The 15,826-nt window shown below is 42.5% G+C and overlaps 1 protein-coding gene across 8 annotated transcripts in view; it reads left to right on the top strand.

Moving 5' to 3' along the window:
* Nucleotides 1-15,826, top strand: part of EML6 (EMAP like 6) — a 252,532-nt gene that overhangs the window by 218,558 nt on the left and 18,148 nt on the right. For 6 of the 8 annotated variants that reach the window (XR_013759096.1, XR_013759097.1, XR_013759098.1 and 3 more), the window contains exons 28-29: nucleotides 12,174-12,252; nucleotides 14,133-14,262. Coding sequence is in view for 4 of the 8 variants with exons in the window: in XM_079110188.1 (XP_078966314.1) it covers nucleotides 12,174-12,252; nucleotides 14,133-14,262 (209 nt within the window). In the remaining 4 variants the exon portion in view is untranslated. Of the gene's footprint in view, nucleotides 1-12,173; nucleotides 12,253-14,132; nucleotides 15,817-15,826 lie in introns of those variants that run through there. The other 2 variants (XM_079110190.1, XR_013759099.1) reach the window with 2 other exon arrangements.

The raw sequence follows: 15,826 nt of genomic DNA, 5'->3' as shown, positions 1-15,826 counted from the left end.
CAGAAGCTGCGTAGCTGTGGCTACAAACTAAAATCCTGCACTGACCTAAGGTCTCTTTTTCTTTCCTCAGAAAGTCCTTGGGCTTGCTGCCAGCCTCTCCTGCTTTATCTCAGGCTAAAGGTCATCATTCCCTTAAAAAAAAAAAAAAAAAAAAGTAGAAAAGTTATTTTTAACACTTAAGTTGTATTATCTTGGCACCAGTTTAATTTAGCTTACCAATGAATTATGCAAAACTGTAGAAAATATACTTATTTTAGCTACCAATTTATCAATTATAATTAATCTAGATATTCAATGTTGTATACATGTTACCTACCATGAATATCTAGATGAATTATAATATGGCACAGGGATTCGGAATTTTTCCCAGTGCTGGAGATTAGACCCATAGTCTCATATGTGCTGGGCAAGTGCTCTACCACTGAGCCCCAACCCCAACCACCTTATTTTCTAAAAAGAAGTGGGATTTTATGAGATTCACTGTGGTATATTCATATGTGTACAAGGAAAGTTAGGTCAGATTCATTTCACAGTTCTTCCCTATCCTGTTCCTACTGTCTCTTCCTCAGTCCCCTTCATCTACTCCACTGACCTTTCTTCTATTTTGATGGAATGCCCCCCTTTTATTTTCCTCTCTACCCCTTATTTTCGACTAGCTTCCACATATCAGACAAAACATTCAAACTTTGACTTTTGGGGTCTGGCTTATTTTACTTAGCATAATAATCTCCAGTTCCATTCATTTATTGGCAAATGCCATAATTTTATTCTTTTTAATGGCCGAGTAATACTTCATTTTGTAAATATACCACATTTATTCATTCATCTGTTGATGAGCATCTAGGTTGATTTCCTAGCTTGCTTATTGTGAATATTAATGTGGCTGCATCCCTATAGTATGCTGGTTTTAAATCTTTTTGGATATATACCAAGGAGTGGGATAGATGGGTCATGTGGTATTTCCATTCCTAGTTTTCTAAGGAATCTCCATTCTGTTTCCCAGAGTGGTAGCACTAATTTGCAGTTACACCAACAGTGTACCTTTTCCCCCACATCCTCCCTAACACTTATTGTTTTTGTTCTTCATAATTGACATTCTAACTGGAAGGAGATGAAATTCCAACGTAGTTTTTATTTGCAATCTGTAATTACTACAGATGTTGAACATATTTTCATATATTTCTTGGTCATTTTTATTTCTTTTGAGAAGCATCTGTTTATTTCTTTTGCACATTTATTAATTGGGTTTTGTTTTTTTGGTGGTAAAGTTCTGAGTTCTTTATATATCCTGAATATTATTGCCCTATCTGAGGAGCAGGTGGCAAAGATCTTTTCCTATTCTGTAGGCTCTCTCTTCACACTCCTAATAGTTTCCTTTGCTATACAGAGACTTATTTTGATTAAAAAGAAGTTGTTTTTTTTTTTTTTTTTTGTGGTGCTGGGGTTTGAACCCAAGGCCTTGTGCTTGCAAGGCAGGCACTCTACCAACTGAGCTATATCCCCAGCCCTTAAAAAGAAGTTTTAAGATACAATGTTTTTACATACATTATCATTCAAACTTTGTATATTAATTGAATACTATTTGTTTTCCAGGAATGGGGTCCCTAATACAATTAGAAAACCATTTTTAAAATTTCTGTCCTCTGAATGTCATCTTTAAAATTTATTTTTCTAAATGACATTTCTAAGGTCCAGCTACTTATAAAGGGAAACAGTACATGTTTTAAATTAGAAATCCTCAATGTTAAAACTTTAAACTTGAAATTAGTCTCCTCTTGGCCATTTTTTTAAGCAAAAATCAGTGACAGGATTCATATCAACTATTACCTCTCCAAAATTTGAAGACTTTGGCATCTTTCAATTCCCCTTGTGACTTAGTTCTAGAATCTCTGATTTTATAAGAAAAGTTGACTTAATGAGAGTTAAAATAAAACACAACTCCTTTTTTAATCCCACTTCTGACACCAATCTTCTTAATCCACATAATAGGATAGTAATGCAAACTATGGAAAGGTGGCCATACAAAAGTTAGAGATTGTAAATTTTATTTAGTTTTAGAGTGTATGGAAAATAGATATGGTTACATAAATCAGGCACTTAGTAGTGCATTTCCTCAGCACAATTATGGTTTTTGAATTCCCCAGAATGCTCCAGTAAAACATAATCATACTCACTGTTATGGAACCCAAATCCATTTGCTCACTACCCAAAAGCCAATACTTAGGAGGTGAGAGGTGGTGAGAAGGCAATCAGATTTATTCAAGGGCCAGCCTTGAGAAGATGGGCAGGGCTGTCATCCCCCAAACAAAGACCATGGTGGGGAGCTAAGGCATGTAAAAGGGTGTTCATGGGGAGAAAGAGGGGACAGGGGACAGCAGGAAAGAAGGCTATGTGTTGAGCAGGGTCTTCACGATCTGAGGCTTGCATTTTCTTTTCTTCTTCTGTCAGAATATTCTTGAGATAAAAAACAACTTTTATCTCCTGGACCATCCCCATAATTCTTTAGATAAGCACATTATTTCCCTGCAAGTTAAACATTATTCCACTTTTAATTAAAGTATAAGATTTGCAAATTCTTGTCCACAGTCTGATGTCATCTGAAAACCATCAGATGTCATGAACTCTGAAAAACTAAAGAAAGATCACTGATTAGGTTGCCTTAGAGTCAGTGTTTATCTAGTTCCTTTTTCTCTAATACCTGACACCAGCAGTTAATGTCTTAAGTCATTCAAAGGTAGTTCTGTTTAAAATGTACAACTCTGGGCAAAGGAAAAAGAAAACAATAACTTTACAAGGGGCAATTTACAAAATAAGAGCCAGTCCAAAACAGGGTGGCTTAAGACACAATGGCATTACCATTATTGCAGTTAATTACAAGATTTTCACGAGCATAATAGGATTTCTTTACTATTTTCCTATGATCATATTCTGTATCTTTCTACTGTCTAACTCTTTCCCAAACACATTGCTTAGGAGAGTCTAACTATGTGCCTAATAGCCCAGGAGGGATGAGTACCACATTGCAATTCTAGTACATGTCAACACATCCACCATGAGGTTAGAGAAGCTGACTTTAGCTTCAGCAGAATCATGCCTCAGCAGGCCCAGCACAGTCGGATGGTTCCCTGGTCATCCCTCTAGCTGTATCATTTCTGTACCCTGAGAAGAACTCTGAAAACAAAATATATGATTTATAAACTGTTTCATGTCCAAAACCAAGATTCTGTTGGTACTCAGTGAATAAATACCTTAACACTTAACCAAGTTCATTTAAGTTCATGTCCAGTATACTTGGAGTAGATATCAAATTCTGAGATCTTGTCGACAACTTGTCTTTAAAATTCAGAAATTCAGGATGGAAATTGCTGCCTCTAAGAATTGGCACCCCTGCCCATCCTTCCAGCCCTTAGATTATGGTCCCCATCTGGCTTCTACCTTTAGGGAAATCCAAACAGTGGCTAGAAGTGGAAAGGCCCTTACCTCCAGGATGCATCTCGGTGGCATTCAAGTGATTTCCACCTTTCTCTGGTAGGGTATTTGGACAGCTGGGTGTTCAGGAGGGATCTTGGGTACCCAGCAACTCTTTTTTCTCGTACATGCTGAAAGCTTCTTTTCATATGTATGGATGACTGGTGCCTCCAATAGTCCCCAGGAATAGGGACTCATTTCCAGGAACCAGTGGCCCCTTGCAGTACTTACCCACATTTGGCTGATGCCAACTATCAGCAGCTCATCGTCTTTTCAGTAACCCCCAAATGTGATCCTGAAGGGTAATCCTTGTTCTCCCTTCTCTGCAGGACTCTGCTGATTCTCTCCGTACCCTTTCCCACTCCCCAGCAACAACAGGGGCTAACAATTTTCATACTGATGTAAGTAGGGTCCTTTTTCCAGTCCTCTATGGTGGGGACTGGGGAAGGGAACAGTTTACACTTCACAAACCGTCTTCTACCACAAGGCAGTTCCCTCTCCATCTCAGCTGCCAGCATGAGGAAGCATGGAGATGGCAGTGCCAGGATTATTCTTAGCAGGGGATTATAGAGAAAGGATCTGCGAATATTCTTACATTAATATTTCAGTCCTTCTGGTACATATTCACTCAAAGGCATATGTTCCTTAGGAAACCAAGGAACTTTTACCAAACCAAAATGAGAAGCAGATTTTGAGACTTTTTAAGTGCCAGTGCCTTTGTGAAGCGTCTGGTGTGAGCTTCACCAAGACTTCCCATTATCTTAAATTGTGCCTATGGCTCAATGGATTTGTCCCTAAAATTTATCTTCTAGCTCTTCTTTCTGAGTTCATTTGAATAGATTTATGAACCAAGCTAAAAGCAAGTCCTATATAGAAAACAGTACACCATGGGTTTATAAAGAAATGTTATAGGGTTTTTGTTTGTTCCAGTTTTGATTTTTTTAGCCTCAAATTAATAGCCTTCTATAATTCGTAATGTATGGGGTCCATGGCATCAAGATACTTAAAATTCTATCAGATGCAGGCTTTGTAAGACTCTGGGTTCCCTGAGGGTCACAGTTCCACTGTGTGCTCAACAGTGCCCCTCCCACATGGGACATAGTAAATATTTCCTGAATGAGTAGGTGAATGGAAGGATTTACCTAGACTGCTTCTCTTAATAAATAGCTAAATTTCTCCTGAGAATGCTGTGCAAGTTCATTCCTCGTCAGTGATGACTTTCACCTTCATTTTGTTAGCACTTGTGGGTGGCCTTATCTTTGTGGGAAACCATGTGTCGCACTTAGAATCTGAGAATGCCCCATCTGGCTATGGAAATACTCAAAAAACATTTGGTTGAACAATTTTGGTTTTTCTTTAGCTTTACACCATCTGTCCATTAGGAATTGAAATGTTTGGTTTAAATCTATTTAACCCCAGGTAAAAGGAACTGAACAAATTCTGTGTTACTGTTGCCATCACACTTATTCTACATACAAAGCTTCATTGTCAGCAAATTTATAATGAAACAACAGGCTCTTAAGTGGCAGCATGTTTAAAAAATTGGGAAGATTTAGACAGATTTCCTCGAGTTAAAACACACCACCATATATAGGCAATCCCAGTTTTTCTCTTAACCTTTTATGCTATGTTTGGAGACAGAAATCTTCTGGGAGAACCTGCCCCCAATTTTTGAAAAATGCTTTATTTAATCAGTAGTTTTGTGCGAACGTTTTGTGTGAAGCTTGCCTGAGGCATGATGCGGCTGATGAAAACTGCGATGCTCCCTCCAGGCCATGTCAATGGGCCAGTGAAGAGCCTGCTCTCCCAACATTTTCCTTTGCTCTGGGCCTGACAGAGGCCCTTTGTCATCCCCCGCTCAATAGCTGCTTTGTAAGCTTGTATTGTTAGAGTTGCTAAGAAATGACAATCTTGCTGAGCAAGTGCTGCCAATTCACCATAGGGAGACCTATCAGAACCGTTCAATCTTGACTTAAAGCTTGGTCTAGTAAACGGGGACGAAGCTTTAATCCTACATGCCCATCCCATTTGTGAGGATGGAGTGACCGTCCAAGAGCCCGGGGTTAGTATTGAGCCCTGCACAGGCTTCTATGTTTCAGAAACGCTAGGCTCACCCTCATGGTGGGAGAGTCACTGCGCGTGCGTGGTGTCTGGGGGCTCGGCCCTCCCTGTGGGAGAGTGTGACTGCGCATGCGCAGGGGTGCTGGACCTGCATTGCCAGCCCTCCAGAGCCTACGTGAGCTGCTCTCTCCTCCCTCGCTCCCCGCCGTAATTCTGTGAGGGTTCAGCCCTCAGAGCTGTTCTTTTTATGAAGGTGGGTGGGAGGAACTGAAATCATATATCCATTAAACCCTGAAACGCTGAAATTATTTTAAAGGCCTTTGTTTAGCCGGGTAACTCCACCAAAATCCAAATAATTAATATTTTAAGTGAATTTAATGCCGTTTTCATAAGTGATTTTTCCTATTCAACCTCTTGGTTTTCTGTTTAAGTTTGAAGCAAAGCTCTGACTTCTATATAACTGATAATTTTAGGCATTAAACTGCCATTCATTATAAGATGATTTGTTTATCTTTTGTCACAAAGAATGCGTCAGGGCATAAAAATCCAGAGGTAACATGCTAGAAAATAATTTTTTCTTTAAATCACACTCCTGCAACCAAACCAGTCGAATCAAACCTATTTATTTATGGAGATTTTTTTAAAACACATGATAAATAGATATGCACTTTTCTATCAAAAGGGATCATCCTGTAGACTATGACAGATTATGTTTCACTATTTCAGTCAGCTCTCTGAAAATCTCACAGATACTCTGGAGGGAGTGGATGCCATCAGGATCATTGAACTCTTTCTACAGTTGTGTGGGTCAAAATGTGGTCACCAAGGAGGCATTTGTAGAAGCAATTGTTTGGATGTTCAATTCATGCCCCCCAAATGATGTTAATGGTCTGAATAGCGGGGACTGTTGGGATGCTCCTGTGGGCATATTTAAAGTATTTTGGCACACTCCTAAATCTGTTCCATCCTGTTCCATGAAGTTCACTTCATGTTCTGCCATCTTCTGCTCCTCCCTGTTTTTTCATTTATCAACTTCCTGTGTCTGAGGGGTTCAGCTAATGTCACTTAGATGACCCCAGCTCCTGCCAGGCCTTGGTTTCACCCATCCTTTCTCCCTCAGTGACTTAACCTTCTCTCTCTGGATTTCTCATTCTGAGTGTACATGATCTCTAATTTCATGAAGACATCTAGTGCCTAGACACCTCCCATTTTTTTTGCCCCCTGAATACATTAGCCCCCCTTGTAGCCTTGTTATTTTGCCTGCCTACTGTCACTTTCGCAGTCCCTTGGGCTCTTTACCCCTGTATTCTACTTCCTACTTTTCCACTAGAGAAACCATACACTGGTAAAGGTTGCCACCACAGAGATGCCACTTTGCCAGCCACCTGTAGGTTGTACGCTGCTGGTTCATTTTATTCTTCTCTTTAATTGGCTCCCTTTACCACCCTCCCAGTAGTCAGCAAAAATTTTTCCCCCTCCTCCATCTTATGCCCCATATACTTGGCGGATAGCGGCTTTCCCCTCTGTCACTGAGAAAACAGAAGCCAATGCTTCTCTTTCCTCCCTTCTCCCCTTCTCATACAGGCTTCACAAAGTCTTTCCTTTATTCTCTGTCCCCCTTCTGTCTCTTCTGTCCCTGCCAGTCTCCTGACATGGATACTTTCAAATTCTAATCCAGTCAACTCTTTCTTTCAGATGAGCATCATGTAATACAAATATAATGTGAACCCTATGTGTGATTTTTCTAGCTGCCACATTAAAAAGGTTGAAATGATGAAGTTAATTTGAATAATACATTTTGTTTAACACATGTATTAAAATATTATATCAACCTATAATAAATATTTTAAATGAGTTACTTTATATCCTTTTTAAAATTTAGTTTTACTAGGTCTTTAAAATCTGATCTGTGTTTCACAGAGTATACCTTTATTTGTTATAGCCACAGTTCAAGTGCTAGATAACCATATGTGGCACTGGCTACAATATTGCACAGTGAAGTTACAGGCATTCTTCTTTCACTCACCTTTTTTGGCCCACCTCCTACTTTTCTCTCTCCTCAATGTCCCCCTTTGCTTCCTCTTCCAGCCCCTCATGTGGTATTGGTCCTCAGGATTTCACCTTTGACTGGCTTCTCTTTTTATCTGTATTCTGTCCCTGATGAGTCTCATGTCTTCTCCATCAACTAATGATTCCCACAGCCATTTCTCTGAGTCCCATCTCTCAGCTGAACTTCCTATTAGTATAGCCATCATGCAGATGTCTGAAGTATGATTTGTCAAAACTGAAGCCACCATCTTCCTTATAAAGCCTCTTCTCCTGTCTCTGTCAATGCTACCATCATCCCCCCAGACCCCCAGCCAAAGTTGGTATTCCACTTGAATTACTTTTCCTACTCATCCCCTACAAAGTGCAGTGAAGCCCATTTCACAAATATTTCATTGAATATTTGCTTATTTCCTCCTCCTCAACCACTGTTCCAAATCAAGCTCATCCTTCCTCCCTTGGATTATTGCAGTGACCTCTTCACTAATCTACCCACCTTTAACTCTTAGTTCCTTCCACTCTATCCTTTATGCCCTCCATCTTTCATCCAGATAATTTTATATTCACCTAAAATGACCAACTCTGAGGCTATATTACCACCAAAACCAAAACAAAACAAAAACCCAAGACTTTGTCATAGGTTTCTGTCAAAAGCATTTTCAACATGGTGGGCTTATTTCAGGATATTCCATTGTTTTCCTGCCTGAAACTTTCCCCTTAACTCTACTTTTCCATGAAGCAACTCAGTAGATGGTTCTGGAAGACATAGGAGTATACTTAACAGAAGCCAAGTCCATTCATTTTGATATCAGAGTGCCCCATGGCTTTGGAGATGTTTCCTAAACCTGGATTTATCCTAGAACAGCAGATCTTAAGTCAGTTTCTCTCTCTTAAATCCCAGACTTCTTTGAAAATCAAATTAAAACATGCCTCATTTTCCACACATGTGCAAACACAATTTTGTATATGTCAGGGGGTTCACTGAATCCCAGAAGTTCATCTATGGGGTGACAGATCTTGTTAGGGAACATGTCTAAAATAGAGTTCGGGTCATGTATTAGTTTCCACCTAAGATCATCCAAAGGTAGCTGCATTTCCCAAGACATTTTGAAAACACTTTAAGCATTTCAGGCACATTTTGGAACCTAAACAAAGTTGTTTCCTCCAAAAACATGTTGAACATTAAACATCGTCTGACTTACCACTAAAAACAACTTAGAACTTACATTTATTTCATGGCTCATTGGAATGTTTCCCCACTGCCAGACCCCTCTTTATCAGAACTGATTGCAGCAACTTTCTTGCTCTGTCTCTCCAACCCTTGATCAAGCCCTACCCCCCGTTGGTTTTCATGGTGCCCCTTCTTGGGTTGTAACTCAGCCACCACAGAAGCTTCCCGAAGATCCATGGCTCTGAACTCCCTGTGCTTTTCAGGCTGCTGTGAACTCTGCTCCTTCTCCCACTCAGCCAGTCCAACATCTTGGGGAGGGGACGAGTAGATAGGAAAGAAACCAGGACATGGGCCACCCTTGTGGGCCTTGGCGGGGTGAGACCCTGCATTAGGGCTACACTCTACACGTCTTTGAGTCTATACTTCTCTTAGGAGCCTGGCTGCTAGGCAGTGGGAGAATGGCAGGGATTGACCCTTCCATGGTCCTGCACTGCCCACACAGCACGCCACCTATTTCCATGGCCAGGAGGTAATGGCTGCCGGCAGATGTGGAGTGATCTTTAGTGACCTCTACTCTGTATGCCCTCTGCCCCCCAGCATTGAGCCCAAGAGCAGGGCTGCCTCCTTACTCGGCACCAGGTCACAATTCGGGCTCACAGGCCTCTCCTTGGGCTTCTTGCCATCACCTCTCTTCCCTGGCAGAGCCTCTCTCCTACTCTCTCTGGAGTTCAGGCCTGTCCACCACCCTCTCTCTTTTATCTAATTTGCTCTCTCTCGAGACTCCCTCCTTTAATTTCTTGCCCAATGGAAGCTGCTTTCCCCCTTTGTTTCCCTGAATCACTTCAAAGCCCTACTTCCTTTTGGGCCTGCACCTCCTACCTGGATTCTCTGCCCTCTCACCTTTGGGTGCTTAACCTTGTTGGGTCTCCTGCCAACCTCCAGTAGTGCTCACTGTCTTCCTGGTTCTCCCATCCTGGGCCAAGTGGGAATAACCAACTAACTGTAAGGAGTTGCTGGTCTGAAAAGTGAGTGAATGTCCTTGTACCCTCCACTCTTTCCTACCTCAGCGAAGCTCTTCGGCATCACATTTCCAGTGGAATCTAAATCTGGAAGGACTTAGATCTGCTGAAAAATGCTAAACCTCCAGTGTTTGAGACTCTTGGCAGTTCCTCCCACGTTTGATGTTACGAACACTGTTTATAGATGCTCGGAAAGAAGCCTTTAATACTTGTATTGTGTTTTAACTTGCTTTCCTCTGGAGGCAGGGAATTGTCAAGTAAGTATCCTCACCACTCTGGAAAAGCACAGGTGTTCGGTGAGCATCCGGTACTAGTGCTCATGCAGAATCCACACGCGCGAAGGTCCCTCCTTAGAACCCGCTGAATTTGCCACAACGCAGGTTTCTCCCCCTTGCTCCCCTCATCTTCAGTTTTGAAGCAATACAGCTATAAACATATGCTTGTGAAATATGAAAGAAACGGTCTGAGATTGCTTTACTTTTCAGTTTTTTTTAACTGAAAATCAAGGTGAAAAAAGCATCGGATTGCCTTTTGTGTGTATATATACAATCTGGTGTATATATAAGTACACAGCATTTGTGCTCGTATGCATACTCTCTCTACACTGTATAATATGCTGCATATTATACAACCGTGTGCACCCTGGGAACGAGCCCTGTGTTGAATCTCAAATGAAGCCTCACGAACCGGCTGCTGCTCAGTGACCTCTTGCTGTCATCACAGCCCCTGGCTTGCTTTTGTCATCCACTTAAAACATTTTTAGGTGAAAGAAGAAACCCACGGATTTCATTTGAAAGCCCCACTAAAACAGAAGAAAGAGCAGATGTCCTGGGAAGTGATAATTAATGTGCAGGAAGTGTCTAATTGTGAGAACTGGCATGCCCCAGCCTCGAGATTTTGCTCAATTTGGTGACGATGATGTCAGGCGGGGGTGTGTGCTCTCCTCATCCTTCAGTAGTGATTATAATACCATTTGGTCCAATTATCACTTATGATTACATAACATGTTTTGATTGAAGAGTTTCTGAGAAAATAAAGGTATCTTGTTTTCTCCTGCACAAAAAGTCCTCAAGCTATTTCGGCAGGCAGGCTGACCTGCCGAGAAACACTGGGAAGATTGGGCTAAACTATGAGTCGAACTTAATTTGGGAACAAAGCACCCATTGTGCGTAACTCCCCACAACATCCAGGAGGATGTCATTGTTTTTCGGACAAGTTTCTCCCCCAGCACACTCTAAAATAAGCAGAGTCCCAGGCTTGTAAAGCCATGGACAGCGTGCCGGAAGCATTGACAAGCTTCCTTTTTTCTCCCCATTCTGTAGGCGCTTTAGTGCAGAGTTTGCCCAGAGACGCCAGGGTATGAGCTTTCTGAATTTGTAGACTGGTGCACTCTTTCATTTCTGTTTTAGTTCTTTGCTGGCATGCTGGGGAAGCATGGTTTGTGCCACACAGGAATGTGTTCACTTGGAAAATGCTTGTGCATGAATGAGGTGGTTGCTAATGCTGCTCTAAACTGTACTAAGTTTCTCACTTGGCTTTGTTTGCTGCTTCCAAGGGGATCAAGGTAATCCTTTCTCTTTGCATTTCCCCAGAACAATAACTAATGGATTTGGAATGAGCAGCAGGAGCTCGTGCAGGTCTCCCACCTCCCCCACCCCATCCCCATTTTCTAAACTTAGAGAAGTTTTATTTAAGGGAACCACAAAGCATTGGCCTACTCAAGCAAGAGTCCATTAGGATTTCCTCCTTATAAAATCTCTTCACTGAATCTGGAGACCTCAATCCCCTAAACTGAGAAGGGAAAAGCAGCCTTTGGTGTGGTAATAGCAGCTTAAGGCAGATCATTGCCCTGAGGTATAGGGCAGGATAAGAGCAAAGTTCTGTCAGCACTTTGCTTCCTTCTTGCCCTTTCGTGTGGCCAGACCAGCCTGGGCACTTTGCAAGTGGCCTTAGGGCCTGTTCCAAAGCGTGGCTTGTGAGTCCTATCTCACATCATGATGTGATCTTTGACCATCTGATTGTGAACAGCATTGGCACATCCCTGTCTGGAAATGGCCAATGAGTTCAGTAAGTGAAATCCTGCTTAGGCTCCTGCTTAATTTTAAAACAAGCCCCTCTAGCTCACGGGTTCTCCTGACTCCCCGGACAATGCTAGGTGGAGGAGGAGGGACAGCTGCTGAACAGGGTGCAGAAACCGAGCTCAGCACTACAAACCCAGGGGAACCACGTGGTACCGTGTGTGTCAAAAGCTACTTTTTCTAGGAGTGGGTAAGGGAGCGGGGCAGGACTGAACAACCTCAGACAGAATGTCCTCCAGCCAGGGAGAAGAGCAAGAAGCCTGGCCTCACCAACCACCGGCAAGCAGCCTTTTGTTCAACATTGTACTTCCTTTGACTTCTCTGTTTCAGACCACCTGTTAGCCGAGCAGCTCCCCAGCCTGAGAAACTCCAGAAGAACAATATTACCAAAAAAAAGAAGCTGGTTGAGGTGAGGAGGTTAAGCTATGTGCTTTTGATCTGATATCAACATTCTAAGACTGCCTGGTGGACATCTTCATCTGCCTATCTCACCGATTCCATCAAACGAACCCATTGGCTCTCTCTAGTCCCCTCTCCCTTCTACATGGCATTGTGTCCACCATCCCCAGGACCAGATTCACATCCAGGTCACTTTCCTCATCCCCAGCCCTATTACCAGGCCCATCAGTACTAACTATGAAATGCCCCGTGTCCTTCTTAGCTGACCCTTGCCCTATGCTATGCCTCCTACCACTCAGGCCCTCAGCATCCCTTGGATAGACAAGAAGGAAGAAAGTAAAGAGAGCACATGAGCATGTGCACAAGAGAATTTATTTACTGTCTCTAACGTGGCATGAGAACTTTCCCATGTGCTGGCACTATGCTTCATACTTCCCATGAAATATTTCAAACGAGCCTCTCACGTATGAGGTAGGTACTGTTGCAGATGAGGACACTGTGGTGCAGGAAAGCTGAGGGAGTTCAGGTCCAGGATTACCAAGCCCAGTGAGTGATTGGATTTGGGTTGAGTCATTGAGACTTGAGGATCAACTCTGGTGAGCCTGCTGTTTTCACAGAGACCTGCTAACCCAGAGCGCTTTCTTTAAAGTCTAAATTGTTCCTGCCACGGTCAGCTTTAAGACTCAGGAGATTCCCACACTGCCAGTAGGGTTCAAGTTCATGGTTTCAGGAACCTTACCCAGAGCCACCTTCCAGGCTCATTGCCTGTGATTCCCCACCAGAACACAAATCAAACTCATTTCCCCCAATTCTAAATGCCTGGGGGAGACCGGCCCAGCTTGGACCCATTGTCCACTCTCTCCAGGAGCAGAATTATCTATGAAATGCACGCTTTCTGGGACGCAGCTTGCAGGAAGTCTGAGGGGTGGATATTGACTGAGTCCAAAGGAGAAAAAGAGCTTTCCAGTTGAGAATTTGAAAAAGTAAAATCATAACACAAGAAAGCTTATAATATGTGGGTTAAGAGTCAAGTTGACCAAGGAGCGCAGCAGTCAATCAGATATGTGAGCATGGGGCCAACTGTGCCAACTTCAGGAGTTTGGGCTTTCTCTCATGGACAGTGGAAGACAGTGAATGTTTTAGCAGTGCCATGGTATTTTAGGAGAATTAATCTGATATTTGCAATTGATAAACTTTGGAAAGAGTAAAGGCCAGAATCAGAAACTGGAGGAAAAGGACCCACATCCTGTTAACCTTGTATGCTATCAACCAGCACAGTGCCAGGCATGGAGGAGCTGCCGAGTGCATGTGTGTTGAATGCAACTGAGAACTGATCTGAATCAGTCACTGCTCTTTGTCATAGAAGACGAGACAGGAAGGAGAGAAGACTATAAACCCAGAATAGTATCTAGTCACTGGGGGGCAAAAAGATCTAAATGTGGAGAAGCTTTGTAGGGCAAGTACCAACTGACAGAATGAGCATGGCATTTGCCCCAGTATTCTGCTCTGCCAGTCCCAGCTGCATCTATGGGACTTCTCAAAACAAACCTGAGCCGCTGTTTAGCTCACCTCGAGTGTCAAGTGCAGGCCACGTGCAGATGTGGGTCACCTTGACAGGGCATCAGATCAGTGCACCTTAGCTTACTAAAGAAGCCAGGAAGTAAATCTGACTTATTTTGAAAAGTCACTAAAATTCTGTGCCACCCATAGCATTTCAGGGAACTAAGTAAAGGGCTACATTTTATCCTCCGTCAATAAGCAAAATGCTTTCAGTGAGGGGTGGCCCTCACTAGCCATACCGTCCTATGGCACGCATGGCTATTCCTGGATATGGGTTTGTTCTTCTGCTCTTACTTTCTCCAAGAGTGGCTTTAACGTGTGTGTACACAGGAGCTGGCTCTGGACCATGTGTTTGGCTATAGAGGATTTGACTGCCGCAACAACCTACATTACCTTAACGACGGGGCCGACATCATCTTCCACACAGCAGCGGCTGGCATCGTCCAGAACCTCTCCACAGGTGGGAGCCACCTTCTCAACCCAGCTCTTCACTCTGCCCTGATACCTATTTCCCACTGTTTCATGCCCAAAGCTCAACCATCCTCCTTCCCTTTAGAGCCATTTCACTCACTTCAAGGCTGGTATCATTCAGTCCCAGAAGAGCCCAGGCAGAGTCCTGGGAGTCCAGGCGCTCGTCCTTTCTGGCTTGCGCCCAGCCTGACTTGGTGTAGGCCCAGGAGGGAGCCATCCATGTTTCCAGCAGCCAAGGTGAAGGGTGTGGAGAGAAGCCAGTCAGAACAGAACATGGAGCCAAGAGATTCCCGCATAGAGCGACTTTTCTCAGTTTTTAGCCATGACCAATTTTTTTAGCAGTTGGATTTTTCAAGTTTTGTTTGTGCTGACTTCTGAGCTACATTTACAATGAGAATAAAAAACAATAAACAAAAATACCCAAAAGGTCCTTTAACTACATAATGACAGGGGTACAAAAGATGGTGGAATGAGACAGACATCATTACCCTACGTACATATATGATTACATGAATGGTGTGAATCTACATCGTGTACAACCTTAGAAACAAAAAGTTGTACCCGATTTGTGTACAATGAATCAAAATGCAGTCTGTAGAAATAAAAATAAAAAATAGGTAAAAAAAATAAGAAACATTTCAAACAAAGAAACATCTAGAAGTTAATTTAATAGTTATTCATTATCTTTATCTTCAAATTTAAATGTTAACATTTTGTCTTCATATTTCAAAACAAACCTTTTTCCAAGTTTTTATATTCCCTCCTAGTTCTGTAAAATTGTTCATGCTTAGATTTAGACAGTGAAGTCACTGTGAGCATATTGATTTGTGTCACTTTTGGGGAAAGAGGTCTTGAAATTTTCTACATATTTTCTCAATTTTATAGCCACATATTAATTTAGAGGCCATGTGCTATTTCTTTTTGTATTACTCTTTTTTTGTTCTTGGGTATACAGTGGTTTCAAAGTGACCACTTTGGAAGTCATCAAATCCATTTACTGTGAAGGACAAAGTATTTCTTTCCCATTTTCCACTTGTTGCAACATATTGAGTTAGGTTTGGGGGGTAAAGCCTTGACCTATATCACCTGGGCACACCAATGGGTTTATTACTTGGCAACTAAACATGATTAAAGGGTTCCCTCAGTATTTCTCATCCACAGACTTCCCTCATGATGAATAAGTTGTGCCATTTGGTGCAGCAGAGGATAATCTCCAGGCCCCTCACCCTGCCCTGCCTAGAAGCAGACATGGAGAAGCCATCAACCCTGTGCCATGAAGAGGAGGAAACTCTCACCCTCATTATTCTGGGCTCTGGAAGCCTCTGCACTTGGACTGTGCTCTGGACCCACATAGGGTAGTGGGAGGGACTGAGGTGGAGCTTGAGTGGGTCAGATGACAGACACTGGCTCTTCTCTGAGCCCTGGTAGATTATGTGAAGAAGAAGAATAAAAACTCTTATCTTTCCAAGAATGATTTTGAAAATAAGAATTGGTAGTGGGGGGTACTTTAAGCTGTCACTTTTACAATTTCCAAAAACTGCACATGAAGCTCT

This window comes from Sciurus vulgaris (assembly GCF_902686455.1).
Source record: "Sciurus vulgaris genome assembly, chromosome: 14".
NCBI lineage: Eukaryota > Metazoa > Chordata > Mammalia > Rodentia > Sciuridae > Sciurus > Sciurus vulgaris.
Note: the sequence above shows the minus strand (reverse complement) of the source record. Positions and strands in the feature narration are given on the sequence as shown.